Source organism: Vulpes lagopus, chromosome 8, assembly GCF_018345385.1.
Source record: "Vulpes lagopus strain Blue_001 chromosome 8, ASM1834538v1, whole genome shotgun sequence".
Lineage (NCBI taxonomy): Eukaryota > Metazoa > Chordata > Mammalia > Carnivora > Canidae > Vulpes > Vulpes lagopus.
Genome location: NC_054831.1, coordinates 73,430,010 through 73,450,083, shown reverse-complemented (window position 1 = coordinate 73,450,083; position 20,074 = coordinate 73,430,010). Strand labels below are relative to the sequence as shown.

The 20,074-nt window shown below is 43.4% G+C and overlaps 1 protein-coding gene across 1 annotated transcript in view; it reads left to right on the top strand.

Annotated features, from left to right (window-relative positions):
• Positions 1–3,819, top strand: part of CDC123 (cell division cycle 123) — a 60,868-nt gene extending 57,049 nt beyond the window's left edge. The window contains exons 12-13 of the mRNA XM_041767274.1: positions 2,848–2,985; positions 3,541–3,819. Of these exons, the coding sequence (XP_041623208.1) occupies positions 2,848–2,985; positions 3,541–3,567 (165 nt within the window). The 3' untranslated portion in view covers positions 3,568–3,819. The remainder of the gene's footprint in view (positions 1–2,847; positions 2,986–3,540) is intronic.
• Positions 3,820–20,074: the final 16,255 nt, after the last annotated feature.

The following is a 20,074-nucleotide window of genomic DNA, read 5'->3' as shown; positions in this document are numbered from 1 at the left end:
GGGCCCTACTGCAGTGTCTCCCTCACCAGCTTTCTCTTCCACCCATGGTGGCCTTCCACACCCCCGTGGAACCCCACAGACCTCCTTGCCCATCCTCTCTTCCTCCTCTCAGCAGATGATTCCACATCCCTCTTCACAGGAAGAGAATCCGCTGGTGATATTGTGTGATTGTCCTCAAACCTATGAGCATCCCTGTATCCCTCCTCCTCAGTCTCATAGTTCCACTTGCTCAGCATGCTGTTCCTTACTCCCTCCTGATACCCGGTGCTGCCTCTCACTCCTTCGTGTCCCACCCTGTCTGTGTTCAGGTATCTTCTGTCCGAAGAGACAAACCTCCTTCAACCTCATGTCTTCAGCCAGCAGCTCTACCTCCTCACCTTCACAGCCAGACTTTCTTTGAACAACACCTTTGTGTTGCCCTTCTCTGCTTATAAAAGTAATACATGCCCATTTTTAAATAAAGAGCATTCTGATATTACCATAGTCCTTCCACCTTAAGAACCACGCTATATGTTTTTTCTATCATATTTCGTATACTTTGGTATATATAACATGCCTGTATACATACACATAAACTTTTAAAAATAAGTGAGATTGTGCTACATATGTGTTATCTCTGGGAGTGTTTTTTATATCTTTAAAGAAATAGTTTTATCTTTACATGGTCATTTAAAAAAACAGAGAATGAGAAAGAGGCAAAACTGGAAATCCAACCACCTGGAACTTACCATCCTTACCCCTTCAGTTAATATTGTCCAAGTGTGGTTTTATATGCAAACGCACACATCTGTTCACACTAGTGGGATCAAACTAGCTTCACTCATGCTATGTGACCCATGTTTTTGTAACTTCTCAGTACTTGTACAGCCTCCCAGTGGCTTCCTCATGTGGCCACCTCCCCCACCTGCTGCTTCTCACCTGTGTGCCCCTCCATCCCTCCTGTTCCACAGAAACTGCTTTTGGTGAGGGCTCTGCAGGCTCGCTGCGAGTGCCAGTGGATGAGCACAGCAGCATTTGAATATATCACCCTCTTCCGTGTCTTCACTGCATATCTTCCCTTGGTTTCCATGACACATGCTCTCCTCCTGGGTTTCTTCCTGCCTTTCTGGCTGCCGCCTTGCTTCCAGTGTGAGCATCTTTTCTTTGGTCTTATCTCTGAAATACTTCTTTTCATCATTACTGTGTCAGGGCCCTCTTTGGCCCTGTTCCTCTAGATCTGGCTCAAATGGGTATTTTCCTTTTCATGGTACTTGCTCTATTGTGTTGTCTTTGCTATGTCCTGCCCAGACTGTAAGTTTCTGAGCACAGTGGTATCTCTCATGTTCTCCACAGATCTGTGTTGGCCTAGCACAATTCAGCACAGTTGATTTTTGTTAAATTAATGACTGAAAGAATTTTCTTTGTGCTGGCATCTTAGAGTTGGGGGCCATTAAATCTGAATGTCAAGGAAAGAGAATGTAAATTATTCAGCAGAGGCTTATTTTTAAATATGAGGGACACAGTGGATAGAAACAGTTTGTACAAAATACACTCTATGATCCAAATCCTTTTTTTTTTTTTTTTTTTTAATTTAAACAGTGTTGTATTGGAGGTCGGGGGGTAACAGGGAAACAGGAACTGGCTCCTGTCTTTTCCACAGAATTATGTCCTGCATGTCTCCCTGTTCTTATTCCTCTTCACAGAGACCTGGCTTTCCTTCTGGTCCTCACAACTACAAAGCTCTGCTACGGGATTTTTGCCATGGTTATGCCCACTGCCTTCCAAGCCATGCCCAGTCCCTGTCTGAGTTCCCAGACCTCATAGGGCTGCTTTCATCATACTTTTCAGTCCCCATGTTCTCTCCTTGGCAAAGGGTTCCCTGACCACCCCTGTGAAGTGGCTTGTGTTTTTCTTCTCTTATTATAACACCCTGTCATAGTGTTCTTAAAACAGCTCTTACTAGCTGAAGTGACCTTGCCATTATATTTATTTGCTTATTTATTGACTGTCTGCCTATTTGGTTTACCAGTTGATCTCCTATACCTAGGACAAGGTCAGCACAAAGTGGGTGTTTCCTAAGTGTTTGTCAGATGATTGGTCTGTCATAAGATATGGCCTGCTTTCTAGGGCTCTACGGTCCTGTTCCACTCAAGTTCCCGGCCTGTCTCCATCTGCTGGACACCATCCATCCCTCACCTAGATACCTGCCACCCATGAAGTCCAAACCCAAGGCCTTCTGTCTCTGAAATCCTTTTTGGCACAAGGCAACATGTAAATATTAAATGCAAGACTCTAAGCAAGTACATTGAAGATTGTGAAGACTTGTTAAAAATGACACTCAGATTTGCAGTTTTCCATAGGTGCTGAGAGAGATACACAAATGCGTAAGTTAAATGACTAAGAGAAGCACAGAGTGTTAGGAATTCATAGTACTTGCTTGCCCTCCCTATTAACTATATTCTCCAGGGCAATACTTCCCAACTGTGCACCTATAGAAAATGATAGTATTAATAAAGCCCTCTGGCCAGCATGAGATTGTTCAAGGCCAGAGAGAACTAGCCATAGGCCTTGGGCCCATTCAAGGACTAAGGAACCCCTATTTGCTGTGCATAGTGGCTGGTAGCATTTAGGGATTGACCACAGCTCTCCATGAGGACACTGTTTTCAGATACTGTGTATTTATTTTCTAGTGAACATGTGGAAATATCCTCAAAATCTTGGTGATTCTTTTACTTCAGAATCTTATTTTCTTTACCTAGTACAGAAGGGAACATGAAGTTGAAAATGTTAAACTAGCATCTTTTTCACTTCGAAGAATAGACTTAAAAAGGTAATTTCTCATGGACTTCCCTTTTTTTCTTTATAAAGGATTCTCCAGCTTTCCGTTGCACAAACAGTGAAGTGACAGTTCAACCCAGTCCCTATCTGAGTTACCGACTTCCCAAGGACTTTGTAGACCTGTCTACTGGGGAGGATGCTCACAAACTCATAGATTTTCTTAAACTGGTAAAGTATATGTGTACTTAGTACACATACGTGTATATCTTTAAGTTGACTTTGTAATGTTTCATTATACTTCTATACTATCTAGATTATATTTGGTTAGGACATTTTATAATGAAATATATAAAGTAAGCTGAAGGAATAATTTATTGCTTAGAATGATAGAAAATGTATCTTATGATTATGTTTTTTGAATAATTTTCACAAGACTTCTGCTTTTGAAGAAATTCTATATGTTCTTATAGGGCTAAGATCTAGCTCTCTGCTGTATTATTCAGGGGGAACGTGTGTATTTGTACTTGTGTTTCTTTGTGGGAATGTTTGCACAAATGGAAAAAAGAGAAGTATTCAAATACCTGAAGATAACATGCCTAGGAGCCAAAGTGATAAACTTGTCTGATGAATTAATTTAGGCATGTTTTTCCATGATGATTTTCAACCTTATCTGTTGCCAAGGCCTCTAGAAAATTATACTTGCTGACAGAAAAAGTGATCTTGGCTGAACACATATCCCAACTAGAATGTGCTGTATTGATGTATCTTGGTTTCCTTTGACAGAAAAGAAATCAGCAAGAGGATGACTGATTAGAGCGCAGAGTTAAGTCCGAGGTAAAGAGGAAACCACCTTGGCGTCAGGAGGCTGCTCTGAGCTCACAACTTCCTGTACCCCACTCGGGTTGGGGTGGGAGGCAGCGTGAAATCAATAGCTTTTTATATCCATGTATATTAAGCTGGAAAAAAATGGAGGGACTTTGCTACTTGTAAAAATAAATAATAAATAGATCTTAAATATAGGAAACCATACTGTTCCGATGATAAAATACCTTCTCTGAAATACGTCACTCTTTTGGCTCAGTCTGTTGAGATTTATCTATGTTTCCTTGTGCTATTTATTCTACCTATCGGGTAGATGGGCAGATTTATATTTCTTATACAGAAATGGGTGCTTTTTGAATCATTACTTTTTCATGGAAAAAAATAGAACCTTATATTACTATAGAAAATGTTTTCCTACTTTGAGAGGATTTTCATAAAATTTTTCCGTTGGTTTATCTTTGGTTTGCATATAGCTAAAATAACACAGACTTCTCAAGCTATCAGATAACCATGAAAATGTCAGTATATTACAACTAGCTTAATATGTATTAGTAAAACTATCACAGATTTAGTTAGAATTTGGCCTTTTTAAAAAAAAACTAGAATTTGGGGGAGGTTTATTCACTTTTCTTAGGCTACTATTTGAGTAATTATTCTTCAGTGCTTTAATTGATGAGGATATGAGTAATTTCTAATTTACTCAGTACTTAATATATGCTGAGACACTCTGCTATGTATGCTATGCCCTTTGGAACAGTTTGAAGGAAATCAGCATTACAGTTTCCCAAGGCATCTATCTATGTGGTATCAAAGAATATTTTACTAGTTGGAGGTGTGGTTTTCAACTTAGGAAAGCACCTATAAATGCTCCCATAGGAAGACAGAAATATGGAGTAGAATTTCCCCTTTCTGTGTGGTTAAGGCAGAGTACACATAATGATGAAAGATACTTCTTTTTGTTATCTCAAACTCCGCAGCTTTTTGTGTGGTTTCTCAGTTATAATCACTTGGATATTTGTATTTTAAATACACAGTGCAAAGATCGAGTTGTGGTCTTTGTACTCCACATATCAAATGCCATTTCCAAGGCCAGTTCGAAGTTGCGGTGCTTCAAATATTTTTATTTTTTAAACTGCTCTTGAGGGATTTGACTGCTAACTCATAATGGAAGGATTTATTATCATGAGTTGACTTAGCCTCAGCTCTGGAACTGACCTCATCAAGGTGGTACTTCACCATTCCAAAAAAAAAAAAGAAAACAAAAAGTTAATGTATTTAATACCAATTGAAAAAAATTGGACTGTAAATAATAATAAAAAGACTCAAGCAAAATTGGCAAATATTTTATAAAAAGTACAGTTCTTGGTATCATTAAATTTTTGCATTAATTTTCCTGACGTATTACTGAGTTCAACTCTCACTTTTAAAAATGTGATTTTTATACATTATTTCCCTAGTATATTTAATTTTTGTTGATTATCCTGATGTTAATAGTAAGTACAGGATAACATGCAGGAAATCTTCTCCTACATTCAAATATCATTTATGGCTGCCTAAAGATTAGTTTTGAATTATCCTTTTATTTGTTGGCCTTATATATTCTTTTTTTGAGATACTTCAGGTTTATACTTGAATTTAGAACGTTAATTCTTTAGCTTGGTCCTGAAATCGTACCTTCTGAAGAGAAGACATTGTAGCTGTTGGCTTATTAGGTTGGGACAAACATGTTTATTTTGTCCTGCAGAACTAGTAGCACGCAGTATGGGCCTCCAATACTGCAGACTTTGCCAAAAAGTTCTGTTTTTAAGTCTCATTTTGATGTGTATTTTCTGAGTCCATAAATTTTTCCCATCTACTCAGCCATTTCTCTCTATGATAATTGAGGATCATGTCTGTTAAAAAACAAACAAATGTTACATGACTGAGGTTTTTGGGTTAAGTCTGTGTTCTTACCTATAAATTAGGAGAATAATAATCATAAGTTCATGCATCTGTTAAATGAGAGCCCATGTAACGGCTTTTATAGTGTGTCATAACACACTAATTCCCCAACATGTGGTAGTTACCATTATTGTTCTGCTTTGCAGACTCTATGTATTAAAGCAAGTTCTTTTTTTAATAGAATCAAGAAAATTTTGAGTAGCAAAGGACTTCAGAGATAATTCAGCCCAGTTTCTTTTCCATTTTTCCTCCTTCTGCCCTTCCTGTCCTTTCTTCCCTTTTTTCTTTTTTAATGCAACAGAAAACTGCTGCCCAGGGGAGTTAAGATTCTGCAGCAGAATTAGGACCACAAAAGAACTTCTATTCTAATGCTCTTCTCTAAGGGCTTTTAGTCTAATATTTTTAATAGATAAGTTTCAACCAGGACAAATTATTATTTTAATAATACAGTTTTCAAAAGAAAAATTTTTTTAGTATAATTGACTAGTTGACACACATCACATTAGTTTCAGGTGTACAACATAGTGATTCCACAGGTTTATACATGATGCTATGTTTACTGCAAGTGTTTCTAGGACTTTTTACATATTCACATTTGTGTGGAAAATTAAAAAGAAAAATTAAATACAGAAATGAGGAAATAACTGTCTTTAAAGATTAATTCAACTTCATGTTTATATAACCACGCTCATCTTGACAGGTGACTTTATCATTTTTAGACATTTTAAAGACAAAATTCCTATTTAATTCAGTATTTTATTCAGCTGTACTGGCTCACAGGAAACAGGCTCAGTAAATAAGAAAATCTACAATGATAAGCTCGGGACTCGCACACGGCACAGGTGTGTCGCGTATACACGTGAGAGGCTCGAGGAGAAGGCCGTGTAAGACCTAATCGGAGAGCAGCTGGGAGCAGCTGGGCCGGAGTCCGGCCTTAATGACCTGGGAGGGGACACGCTCAAGGGCGCCGTTTCTCAGCCGGGAAAGCAGCCCAGGCCCGGCTTGTAGGACGGACAGGCCGGCCCAGGCCTCTGCAGGGTCAGCCTGGCTCCCGCCCAGGCCCGCGAGGAGGACTCCCCGAGGTGGTGCCAGGGCGGGGGGGGGGGGGGGGGATGCCCCTGGGAAGCCGGTGCTGGCGCTCAAGCAGGGGTGACACGTGCCCCGGGTCCGCTCTCGGAGCGGTTTTCCCCCGGCCCCCCCCCCCCCCCCCCCCGCGTGTGGAAAGCAGGTCAGTGGGGAGAAGGAAGCCCCGGGGAACCCCTTGCGGCAGCTCCGGGGCCAGGTGACTGGTGGGAAGGGCGGGCGGGGGCCCGGAGCTCACCCCTGGGAGGGCGAGGGAGAGCGCGGGGGTGGAGGTGGAGGAGGGGGTGCAGAGGGGGACGGAGGAGGGGGGCGAGGGGGGGTGGAGAAGGGGGTGCAGAGGGAGACGGAGGAGGGGGTGCAGAGGAGGGGAGGGGGGATGGAGGAGGGGGTGCAGAGGAGGGGAGCGGGGGGGGGGGATGGAGGAGGGGGGTGCAGAGGAGGGGAGCAGGAGGGATGGAGGAGGGGGTGCAGAGGGGGACGGAGGAGGGGTGCCGAGGAGGGGGGCGAGGGGGGGTGGATGAGGGGGTGCAGAGGGGGACGGAGGAGGGGTGCCAAGGAGTGGGGCGGGGCGATGGAGGAGGGGGTGCAGAGGAGGGGAGGGGGGATGGAGGAGGGGGTGCAGAGGAGGGGAGCGGGGGGATGGAGGAGGGGGGTGCAGAGGAGGGGAGCAGGAGGGATGGAGGAGGGGGTGCAGAGGGGGACGGAGGAGGGGTGCCGAGGAGGGGGGCGAGGGGGGGTGGATGAGGGGGTGCAGAGGGGGACGGAGGAGGGGTGCCAAGGAGTGGGGCGGGGCGATGGAGGAGGGGGTGCAGAGGAGGGGAGGGGGTGATGGAGGAGGGGGGTGCCGAGGAGGGGGGCGAGGGGGGGTGATGGAGGAGGGGGGTGCCGAGGAGGGGGGCGAGGGGGGATGGAGGAGGGGTGCCGAGGGGGAGGCATGTCCACACACCCGCAAGAGGTCTGGGACCGGCTCTGGCCCGAGGCGGGGCGCGGCGCAGTGGCACAAAGCCACGGTTGTGCCGTGTCATGACTGCCGTGTCATGACGATCCTCTTTAAGAGAGTCTGGCGGGGGCGCCGGGGCCCCGGTGGTTACCCCCCCTTTCCGCCTGGGGTCTGAGCTCGCGTGGGCTCCGCGTGGGCCCCGCGGCGTCTGCTGCAGATTCCCTCCCTCTGCTCTCCCGCCGCGCGCTCGCTCTTTCAAATAAATAAATATAATCTTAAAAAAAAAAAAGTGAGTATTTAATGTGAATTTAGAATCGTTATTTTTTTTTCTTTATAGCACGAATCTTTCTTTACGCAATAGAAGACAATATATGGCAGTATAGTTCTGAGACTCTTTTATTGATCATTAATTTTTTTTAAAGCCTCCTTGTGAACCAAATATGACTTAAACTGCATTTCCTGCGTCACTGATTTTCTTGACTCTCTGAGGCACACATTTAACATGTAGAGTTGTGCGGTGGGTCCTCACCATGGATGTATGGACTTTTCATCAGGTGAAGACTTAAACTGAATTTCTCCTGCAAATTAGAAGCGGCCGCTCCTGCCCTGTTCTTGGGGAAGAAAATCTGTCAAATGCCAGCACTAATTTTGGAATAAGGCAAGCAGCCCGGGAGTCAACTACCCATTCATAGATGTATATAAACACAATCATTGGGAAATTGATTATAGATAACTTTATAAGCTTACTTCAAAGTGAACCACAACAATTCTTAGTAATTTGAGGAGACATGAATTTCTCTGAGAATCTGGTGGCAGCAATGGGCTCTCCTGAAAGGGTCATAGATCCCAGATTAAGAATCCCTGGTCGGAAGCCGTGTATAATCAGATCGGAAGCCAAGGCTTCTGTAGTTCTAAGAATGGAGCCATTTCATAATGCGTATAGTGTACTCCACTTGGAATTGTTTTCAAACTTTGAGAGTTTCAAACAATGGTGTTTTTGTAATTCATTTATAGTGGATCCCTCTCAGGCTGTCAGCTCTCATAAAGTGTTAGAATTCAACCAGAGAAGCCGAACCAATAGGAGATACATAGGTACATGCATATATATGTAAACATAAAATCTCCTACTACATGTGTTTATATATACACATTAAATACACACATATGTAAGTCCATACATGTATCTATAAATAAGGGGTTTATTACAAGGGATTGATTTATGCAGTTGAGGTGATCTGGCCAGGCTGGAACTCCATGAGCATGGGCCAAAGCTCTTGTCCACAGGTTGACTTTCATCTTTTCCTCTGGGGAAAGCCTCAACCCTGCTTTTAATGTTCTTCCACTAGTTAAGTCAGGCCCGCCACGATATTCTTATTTAAAGTTAACGGACTTTACTTACATATGCAAAAATACCTTGGCCACAGAACCTAGTGTTTGTATAACTGCAGGAAGCCATCACAGGCTGGATAAGAAGGTCACATTGTAGGTTCGAAGCTAATTCTTGTGGTGGATTATAATCTACTTAGAAAGTATACTGCATGAACAACAAAAAACTATACTGTGTGACTTAAATAATTCTGATTGTATTTAAAGGAGCAACTGATTATTCACTGGGATAAGTGTTATCCCTGAAAGCATGTGCTTTAGAGAAGACTACATACTTATTTTTGTGGTGCTGCCACCACTCCAAGACCTGAAAAAAAAAAAAAAAACCTAACTAGGTTTTTGTTTTTTGGGTTTTTTTGAAAGTTCCATCAGATCCACTTACAAGCCACAGAAGAAAATCTATCTTCCTGTTTTATTCAATACCTGGTTTTTTGGCCAAAAATGGTATACAGTTCCATATCCCTTTTCTTTCTTATTCATCAAACTTGGTTGATAATTTTTCCAAATTCAGATGTCAGCCTCAAGAAACCTTAATCCATTTTATGTACCACTAGGACATTAATCTTCCTGAAACACAATTCCAGTCATTCTAACGCTTAGAGCCCCTCAGCTTCCCATTGCTTGCAAGCTAGAGTACAGACTTCAGTGGGCATCCAAAGTCCTGTTCAGTGTCGCTTCAATCTGTCTTTATGGGCTAATTTCATCCTGAGCAGCACATACTGTTCTCCAGCCAACCTAGATTACTCGATATAGCTGAGGATGTCCTTAGCTTTTTCATCTGCTCCCTTTGCTGTGCCTCCTCCCCTCACCCCCACTCACCCCCTGCCCAGTCTTCTGGTTATTAAAAGCCAGTTTTCACAGCCTGGCTCAAGCATGTTCCTCATGAAGTTATCCAAAGATTTTCTGTGCTGGAATTTTCATAGCACTCTGTACTACTGTTCCTCTCATATTTAGAATCCTGTGCAGTATTTGTAAGATATAACTGTCATGATCTTTCTACTAATTGTAAACTTAGGGCAAAAAATGGTGTATCTGCAGGGTGCCTGGGTGGCTCAGTCAGGTCTGACTCTTGGTTTGGGCTCATGTCATGGTCTCAGTCCTGGGATTGAGTACCGTGTTGGCTCCCTGCTCAGTACAGAATCTGCTTGTGCTTCTTCCCCCTCTGTTCCTCCCCTCACTCGTGCTCTCTCTTTCAAATCTTTAAAAACTTACAATCTGGGCAGCCTGGGTGACTCAGTGGTTTAGCGCCGCCTTCAGCCCAGGGTGTGATCCTGGAGACCCGGGATCGAGTCCCACGTAGGGCTCCCTGTCTGGAGCCTGCTTCTCCTTCTGCCTGTCTCTCTGCCCCTCTCTCTCTCTCTCTCTCTCTCTGTCTGTCTCATGAATCAATAAATAAAATCTTTTTAAAAATTTACAATCTTAATCTTAAAAAAAAGAATGGTATACTTGTTTTGTTTACTCATAGTGGTGTGGTGCTTTAGCCTTGGCCAAATGAAATGTGATTTAGCATCATTGAACGTATTCTGACTTAGAAGCAATTCAAAATGAGTTCCCCAAAACACTTGCCACAACAGGAACATCATCCAAGCTAATGCATCACTCTTAAGGTCAACAATTTGAAAAATGCAACACTCAATTATACATGTTAATCTTTTCCATTCATGTTACAGTGTCGCTACTCCCACAGGTCGTTAGAGTTCTTGTCTTCCCTTACCTAAACTAGATCATCAAAGCCTATTGCTGGCATCTCAACCCACAGCATTCATGATAGAGCCTGTGCCGGCCCTTAAACTGTGAATAAACCCCAACTGAGTAATTATTTCTGCATATCTTTTAAAAACAGCTGTAGAACTTCAGTATGTTCTACGTTTGCTTGCCTTTCCTCTTTCAGACATTTACGCCCCTTCCTGGGCCCCATCCCCAGCACTAACAAGCACTGTCTTGGTATGAAGCAGGCACAAACAGAGCTGCAGCCACTGTCTAAGGAGTCATGCCTTCCATATGTCTAAGAGTTATTCAGAATGATAACCTCTTAGGACGTGGTTTTTGTTTTGTTTCTTTTACATCTATGTGAAAAATTACACTTGTGGGTCGTTGAAATGTCAGTACAGCCCTGGGAACCAGACAGCCTGGATTAGAATTGGCTTTGTCACCTACTGATCCAGGGCAAGGTATTGAGTCTGTCTGGCCCTCTGTTTGCCAATCTACAAAACAGAAATGGCAATAGCACCTACCTCTCTGTGTTGTTGGCTAGAGTCAATGTAGGACAGTTCCTGGCATCATAGTCAATGCTCAGTATATATAAGCTCTTACTTACTGTACAATACCACTGTCATCACGTGATTTCAGTGAGCTGTAAACCTCTATATTATAACCATCCAATAATATTTTCTGCTTTCTGTGTTTGGGGCAAGGGAACCAACATGCACGCAGCTTCCCAAGACTCTGACTTCCTGAGTGTCAGTGTGTGCATTTCCAGAGCCACTTCACTTGGCCCTGGACAAGAAGGGAGCAGCACAGTGGGTAGACATTTAGTTGAGAATAGAACAGATGTATCAGGAATGCTTCAAATGCAATTATATTAAAGCAACACAGTAGAGACTGAAACAAATGCATCCATTCAAGAGACATAAGAAATGACCAGCCTGGAAATAAAAAAAATTGTAGGATAAGGGAATGCCATGTGCTTTGTGGACATTACCTAATTTTTAACTCTATAGCTATATGAGTTAATAATTTTTCCCATTTTACAGAAAATCTGTTGCTTAATTTGCTCCAGATAACAAGCAGCAAGTTACAGACCTATGATTCAAATCCAGATTCACCCTATGATCTACTACTTCAAAAATCACAGGAGAGGAGCACCTGGGTGACTTGATTAAGTGTCTGCCTTTGGGACAGGTCATGATCCCAGGGTCCTGGGATAGAGCCCCGCATCAGGCTCCCTGCTCTACAGGGTGCCTGCTTTCCCCCTTTCCTTCCCTGTTCATGCTCTTTCTCGCTACCTCTGTTTCCCTCAAATAAAATCTCTAAAAAAAAAAAAAAATCACAGGAGAATAACCTAAGGTCTGTTTATCCAGACTTTCTTTAATTAATCTGTGACTTTTACTTTTTCCCTACAAGTAAAATATTATACAGCATTCTCAACCCTTGTGGAGGCCACTGATACAAGAGGCTCTTACTTTCATGAACTAGATATCGAGTAAAGGAACAAATTTGGAAATACACAAATTGGAATCTCCCTAGTACTTCTAGGACAGCCTCCTTTCATTGTTCCATTTCAAGAGTCAATGGTTCTCTCACCACACCAGTCACTGCCCACTTAAATCAGTCAAGTTGGTTTATTGTAGTTCCACAATGAAATTCCCCGAGGCCAGCCATTCTTGCCAGCGTCCAGGGAGACAGGCCTGCCAGAGAGCTTGTGCACTGTGCTCTGGACTTGGTGAGCAGCCTCTGCTTTGTCTGGGTTCTGTAGTTCAGTGGCAGTACTCATGGGTATATTTTTATGTGTGCCCTCCATTAAGCTTTGGGCTTAACGAGATTCCCTCCTACTAAAGCAGTAGTGAAGCTGCAGAGCTGGGCGTTGTGCTCTTCTTGTTCTAGGTAGATCGTGATTGAACAGACTGCTTAACTTTCATTACATTTTAAGGAAACACCAAAACTGAAAGCTTATGTGTTCATACTGGGCACTTTTTTCTTGCCTTTCTCCAGAGTATAAGCATAATGCATCTGTGTGGCTGCTGGGAATACACATCAGGACCGATGCAATATTTTAGAATTTTCACTTGTTTCTGAGTCTTAGGTTATTATATTTCTTTTCTCTGATTTCCTTTTTTTTTTTTTTTCTGATTCCCCTGGACTGAAAGGAGGCGATAGTTCCTGACCTTGAGGACGTTTACAGTCCAGTGATGAAATAGGGACACACACACACACAGAATGTCCAAGAAAAGATATATGGATACCCATATGTGTTAACAACCAAATAGTAGTAAAGGGAGATGTGCCTTGATTTATAGTTGGTTTTATAAGGTGTGGAAGGTGAAATTCCATAATTGAAAGTTGGTTTAATATAATTGAGTTTATGAGAACAGGACTCTGTAGTTAAAAAAATCCTCCCATTATGTTCCATTATGCAAATACCCATTCATCAAATTATCAGTCCTAAATATGGTTTGTTGCATATCTGTTTTCTTTAATGCCACATAGTTAGGACATCCTATCACACATGATAGGATGGCATGTGAGAAGGGAGATGTGGCTTGTTGAAGGAATTGTACTTTCCTGGCTGTGATTGGAAAATCAGGACATAAGAGGGTACTACGTGGGTGCCTAAACTGTGCTATACAGTGGTCTTTATGGAAGACCTGTGCACAAAGCATTGAAAGGCTTTGGCTCCTGCCTTCACGCCCTGCATTCATTTATAGTTCACAGGGTGTCTAACTGCTCAGAAGTTCAGCCAACAATTTCTCTGAGCAGGTGGAGGCTCGTCTTTCTTTTGATGGAATGATTTCTTAAGAAGTAAACCCATCCTTAATCTCATTGAGCTCTTTCCAGTCACATAATTGCAAAACATTGGGCTAACAGGCATGGTTCATTATTTACTTTCCTCCCCAGCTCCCAGCCCCAAATAAGCAGGGAGGCAGGTGGGTAACGAGGCAAGAAGGAGCACAGAGGTTGTGTATATACATGTATGTGGGCACATGCGCCCACAAATGTTAAAGTTGATTTGCTTTGGTGTGCCAGGTGCTAGGACTTGAATTGGGAATAAGGATGTGTGCCAGGGACACGAAGGAAGAATCATCAAAATATAAAATACTACAGCTTGAGACATGACTGGGAATGACCTAATCTCTGTTGAAACTTCCCAGCGGGTCATGGAGGAGGTTAAACAGCAACAGAGCCAGGCCAGAACACTGGAAGGAAGGTTCTTCTCCAAACCATCGTGCCAGACTCACAACATTCACTAGGTAAATTGTATGTCTTCTTTTCTTTCTTTCTCTTTGTGTTCCCCCACCTTTGCCCCTCTTTTTTGTCTCAAGAAGTCATCTTGTGCAGCCACAGTTTATATGTGGGGCCCATTGTTGGGGCCGGAGGAATTGGATAGGACTATACCCAGCATTGTGCATTTATTCTTATGGAAAGAACTTACCCTTTAATGTCTACAAATTGCTTTGTGATGAAAAGTGTTGCATTGATGCCAAGTAACATCGTTGCTTTTAGAAGTGTTCTCTGTCAGAGTGGTAAAAGGCGTTTATCTCTAGGCCCACTGGAAGCCCAAACTTCCACAGCCAGAATTCATATCTGTTTTTCTCATATACAAGAGAAGCAGATGGGGATCCCTGGGTGGCGCAGCGGTTTGGCGCCTGCCTTTGGCCCAGGGCGTGATCCTGGAGACCCGGGGTTAAGTCCCACATCGGGCTTCCGGTGCATGGAGCCTGCTTCTCCCTCTGCCTGTGTCTCTGCCTCTCTCTCTCTCTCTCTCTCTCTGTGACTATCATAAATAAATAAATAAAAATTAAAACAAGAGAAGCAGAGCCTCCTGCGCATGCATTGGTGACGCTGAGACCATCACTGTTCTAAGTTTTTAAAATAAAGTGGTCACCCAAAGAAAGAGGACCTTGGGTAGAGATGTGAGAGAAAGAAGGGATGAAGAAGCATATTCTCACATACTCTTCAATGGCATCTGACCTTGACTGCAAGGGAATTTTGGGTTGGAAGAGACATTTTAAACAGATGACTTTATTTTATTTTATTTTATTTATTTTATTTTATTATTTATGAGAGACACACACACAGAGAGGCAGAGACACAGGCAGAGACTCAAAGCCCCAGGATCCCAGGGGAGAGAAGCAGGCTCCATGCAGAGACCCTGATGTGGGACTCGATCCTGCCCTGGGCCAAAGTCAGGCACTCAACCATTGAGCCACCCAGGCATCCCCAGATGACTTTATAATAGAGTCTTGGGCAAATTACCGTGGGGACCTCTTCCAATAAATTAGTAGGTATGAGAAATGCAAAGGTGTGAGGCTGTCAGATGGCTGCTGCCCATCACGATTTGTGTTTGAAATGGAAATGAGAGTCCCTGGGGTCCGCAACTTTAGAAAAGGAGGGGTGGTGCCTGGGTGGCATCATTGTTAGAGCATATGACTCTTGATCTTGGGTTATGAGATCAAGCCCCACATTGGGCATAGTGCTTACCAAAAAAAAAAAAAAAAAAGGAGATCCCAGGATTCCAGTGATGCTATGCTCACTTCTGGATTTTGAATGTAAAATAAAGCTGTGACACAATTTGAATAATGGGAAGGAATGTGGTCAGTCAGTAAAGAAGCTTCAGTCGCAAGGAACAGAAACTAGTTCTGATTAACTGTAGGAAAAAGGATGTACTGGAAGGATTTGAGGGACCTCAGAGACTTAACAGCAAACCGGAATAAACGGGGACCCAGGCAATTTCAGAGACCCAGAGGAGAGTGTCACAAGAACTCGGTTGCCCAAGAGATTGTGGATTCTCTACTTCTGTTAGTCTGCTCAAGCCCCAGCATCCCAGTGGAGAGGGTCTGAGGTCAGGGGGAGATTACTGCTAGTTTGAACAACGTGAGCCATCGTTCTCTAGCAATTCAACAGAGGCAGGCACAGTGGCCCGGAAAGCTCTGGGGGACGAGGAGAGGTGTAATGTAAGGCACAAGGCCTAACATGTAGGTCGTGGCTGGAACCCCAGGCAGGGAGGGCAGAGGACTTCGACAGGCCCTGAGGAAGGGGAAGTTCCCCAAGAGAAAAATGGGAACTCGCACAGGGAGGGGGTGCTGGGTGACAAAACGGCAGAGGCCCGTTCACTCCACATGGGCAGGAGATGGGGAAGGGGCAGGGGGCTGCGTGGAGACATCGCTCAAGATTCTACTCTTTTTTTTTTTTTTAAGATTTTATTTATTTATTCATGAGACAGAGAGAGAGAGAGAGAGAGAGAGAGAGAGAGAGAGGCAGAGACACAGGCAGAGGGAGAAGCAGGCTCCATGCAGGGAGCCTGATGCGGGACTTGGTCCCAGAACTCCAGGATCAGGCCCTAGACTCAAGGCAGCGCTAAACCACCGAGCCACCCGGGGATCCCCTCGCTCAAGATTCTTACCAACCCTTATCAGAGATCGGGGACAGCGCTCCCAGGCCTCTGCTGTATCAAAGCTTGAGTTCTTATCTCTTCTCTGTCACGTGCGGTCTCATACCTGATGTCTACTTATGTTCCAATTTTATCTCGTTTAACTCTGGTCAACCACAGTGTGTGGAGCAGCTGGTACATACAGGTCATCACGCTAACTGTGAATAATGAGATATTATCTCTGACTTAACATCTCCTAGAGGGAAGCTCACGACTTAGCCAAATGTATGCTCTTTACTCCACGACAGTTTCTCTTGTGCACCACTTATCAGCTTATCCACTTGGCCAGTCCTACCGATCCATCCTTCCCAGCCTTTCCCCCACGTCTGCATTTCTGGTCTGGTGCCACCGCTCGTCAAAGCCCTCATTTCTCACACCCATTTTTCTGTAATAACTGAATAGCTGAGCTTGCTAACTTGGTGTCTGCATTCCTCCTGCCTTTCTGGCCTGTACACGGGTTCCATAGTTTCTCCAGGAATTTCACTCTGACCAATGCAAACTTATTTTCCAACACATCCACCCCTCCAGGCAGGTGGGTCTTCTGATCCTTCAGATATCCCAGGTTTTTGTTTTCATGCTCTGGCTCACATCCTCCTCCTCCTCCTCACCTGCAATGCCCTTCTTATCTCATCCATCCATCCAAACCAGCAGTTTGAAGACTGGCTATGCATTTGAATCACCCGGAGAGAGTTGTTTTTGCCCTTAAAAATATATATATTTATTTTAGAGAAAGGGCACAAGTAGGGGGTGGGGAGAGGGGCAAAAGGGAGAGGGAAACAGAATCTCAAGCAGACTTCCAGCTGAGCAGGGAGCCTGACGTGGGGCTCTCTCACAACCCTGACATCATGACCTGAGCTAAAATCAAGAGTCAGACCCTTAACCGACTGAGCCACCCAGGCACCCCATTGTTTTGTTTTCTAATACCAATGCAAAGGACCTAGTTTGATCCCCCAGATAATTCTAAGGTACTGCTAGAGTTTAGCACAACTAGTTAAACCTCAGGCTTGCTGCCAGTGTCCACAAACCAGTCCTGCTCCTGAGGCCCTCTGGACCAGCTCCAGCCACTGTGCCCCTGCCTTTCTTTGTATTTTTTTTTTTTTAATTTTTTATTTTATGATAGTCACAGATCGAGAGAGAGAGGCAGAGACACAGGCAGAGGGAGAAGCAGGCTCCATGCACTGGGAGCCCGATGTGGGATTCGATCCCGGGTCTCCAGGATCGCGCCCTGGGCCAAAGGCAGGCGCCAAACCGCTGCGCCACCCAGGGATCCCCCCCTGCCTTTCTTTGAATTCTAGAAAACTATAGTCTACTTTGTCCAAACCAGCAACTAATTACCTACTTTATTGTATTTTTCCTATTTGTCTCTGGTGTTCGTTTATATCACAAGTTCCTCAAGAGCACAAAGACTCAGACAATTAGTAAGCTCTTCCAGATAATGACACATCAAGTAGATGGCAATCGATCCAAGAATGTTTCAGATGACCTTTCATGGGCAGTGAAGTGTTATGGGCTGAATTGTGTCTTGTTTCAAATTCATATGTTGACCCCCAGTACATCAAAATGGGACTAAATTTGGAGATGGGGCTTTTTAAAGAAGTCATTAAGTTAAAATGAGGTGGTTAAGGTGGGCCCTGGATTTAATCTAACTGGTGTCCTTATAAGAAGAGGGAATGTGGACAGAGAGACACACACAGAAGAAAGACCAACTGAGAATACAGTGAGAAGAAAGAGTATCTACAAACCAGAGAGGCCTCAGAAGAAACCAAACCTGCCAACACTTTGACTTTGGATTTCCAGCCTCTGGAACTGGAGAAAGATTACCTTCTATTGTTTATGTCCCCCGAATCTGTGGTATTTTGTTACGGCAGCCCTAGCAAACTCATACAGGAAATAAGGGGGTGGGGAAATTAAAATAATGAATTTGAGGAAGATACTCTATACTTTTAAGCTCTGAGCTATCAGATACCACTCATTAACAGAATCAGACACCATTATAGGCTGCCCTCCTAGGCAATAGTCCGATGCATTCATTACTAAATGCAAGGATGTCTTCACCAAAGAATGTTAGAAACCCACAAACACACTCGCACATGAAGCAGAGAAATGTCTACACCGGGAAGGCTGTGTGTGCAGTGGAGGTAAGCTCTTTCCTCAAGTATTCTTACTCAAAGCAGGGTTTGGATTTGTGCTGCTGGTTTGAAGATAGAAGCTGCCTGTATTCTAGAGCCACAGCAACCACCTGGAAGATCCTTCTTCAGTTAATTTAAGCTTCCATTTGTGAACATAGACCCACCAACACCTGAATTTCAGTCTTGTGAGTCCCTGAGCAAAGAAACCAGATAAGCATATGTTTCTGACCTCCAGAAACTGTGAGATGAAACAACTGTGTGTTGTTTTAAGCCATTGGTTTGTGGGGACACCTGGGTGGCTCAGTGGTTGAGTATCTGCCTTTGGCTCAGGGCATGATCCTGGGATCCGGGATCAAGTCCTACGTCGAGCTCCTTGTGGGGAGTCTGCTTCTCTCTCTGCCTCTCTCTCTGTGTGTCTCTCATGAATAAATAAATAAAATCTTTTTTTAAAAAAATAAACCATTAATTTGTGGATATTTTTTACACAGCAATAGAAAACTTACTAAGTCCTGGAAGATTGGAACTAGGGCCCATCACTGAGAGCTCAAAGGAAATTTTTGAACACCCAAAAGTTAACATGACTTTGCACACCAGAGACTAAATTTATGGAACCAATTATCTATCCAAAGAACCGGTAGCATCAAAAAACCAAATAGGTTTTAGAAGGATTTCCATGGATGATCTTTCTAAAAAAAATGAGAGCTTATTCTCTATTTGCTTCCAAAAATGATTTGAGGTGACTTTTATAAGGCATGTTTAATGATAATTAAAAAGACAAATAGAGGGCAGCCCCGGTGGCGCAGCGGTTTAGTGCTACCTGCAGCCTAAGGCGTGATCCTGGAGACCCTGGATCGAGTCCCGCATTGGGCTCCCTGCATGGAGCCTGCTTCTCCCTCTGCCTGTATCTCTGCCTCTCTCTCTCTGCATCTCTATGAATTAAAAAAAAAAAAAAAAGACAAATAGAAAGGATAAACCATGAAGGATGAGGAATGAACAATATGAAAAATCTTGGCCAAGTATTATAAGGAATTTTTAAGAATATATTTTATTTATTTATTCACGAGAGACACAGGCAGAGGGAGAAGCAGGCTCCATGCAGGGAGCCCGACGTGGGACTCGATCCCAGGTCTCCAGGATCATGCCCTGGACTGAAGGTGGCGCTTAACCGCTGAGCCACCCAGGCTGCCCTATCATAAGAAATTTAACTTTGAATTTCTTAGAAGTCAAGATATTTTAAAACATGTGAAATGATAAACTACGGGAGGGATTTTCAGTCCTAGGTGTACACAAGAATGTCTTGGAGAACTTTCTAAAAACCATCAATGCCTGAGTCCCATGCACCGAGATTCTGACTTAATTGGTAAATGACAGAGCGCCAAGAGCTGTTCAGGCTGCCAGGTGATATCAGGTGATTCTGATATGTAGCCTTGATGGTGAACCACCAAAGTGTTATTTTTACTATCAAAGAAAACTGCCCATACTGATTTATTGGGAGATATATATTATGTTTTGGGATTTTATATTGTGAAGTTTGTGTAATAGAGAATGTCTTTATGCCTTTACGCTCAAAGAGTTTTGCAGAAAATGCAAAGATATTTATATGGCCATTTCTTTAAAAATTGTTTATTTAAGTATAGTTGGTACACAATGTTACATTAGTTTCAAGTATACAAAATAGTGATTCAATATATCTATACATTATGCTGTGCTCACCTGCAAGTGTAGCTACCACCTGACACCATCTGTTACAGCATCATTGACTATATTCCTCAGGTTGTACTTTTTGTCTCCATGACTTATTCCATCACTGGAAGTCTGTACACTCCCCTTTATACATTCTGCCCATCCCCTCCCACCCCCCTTTTCTTT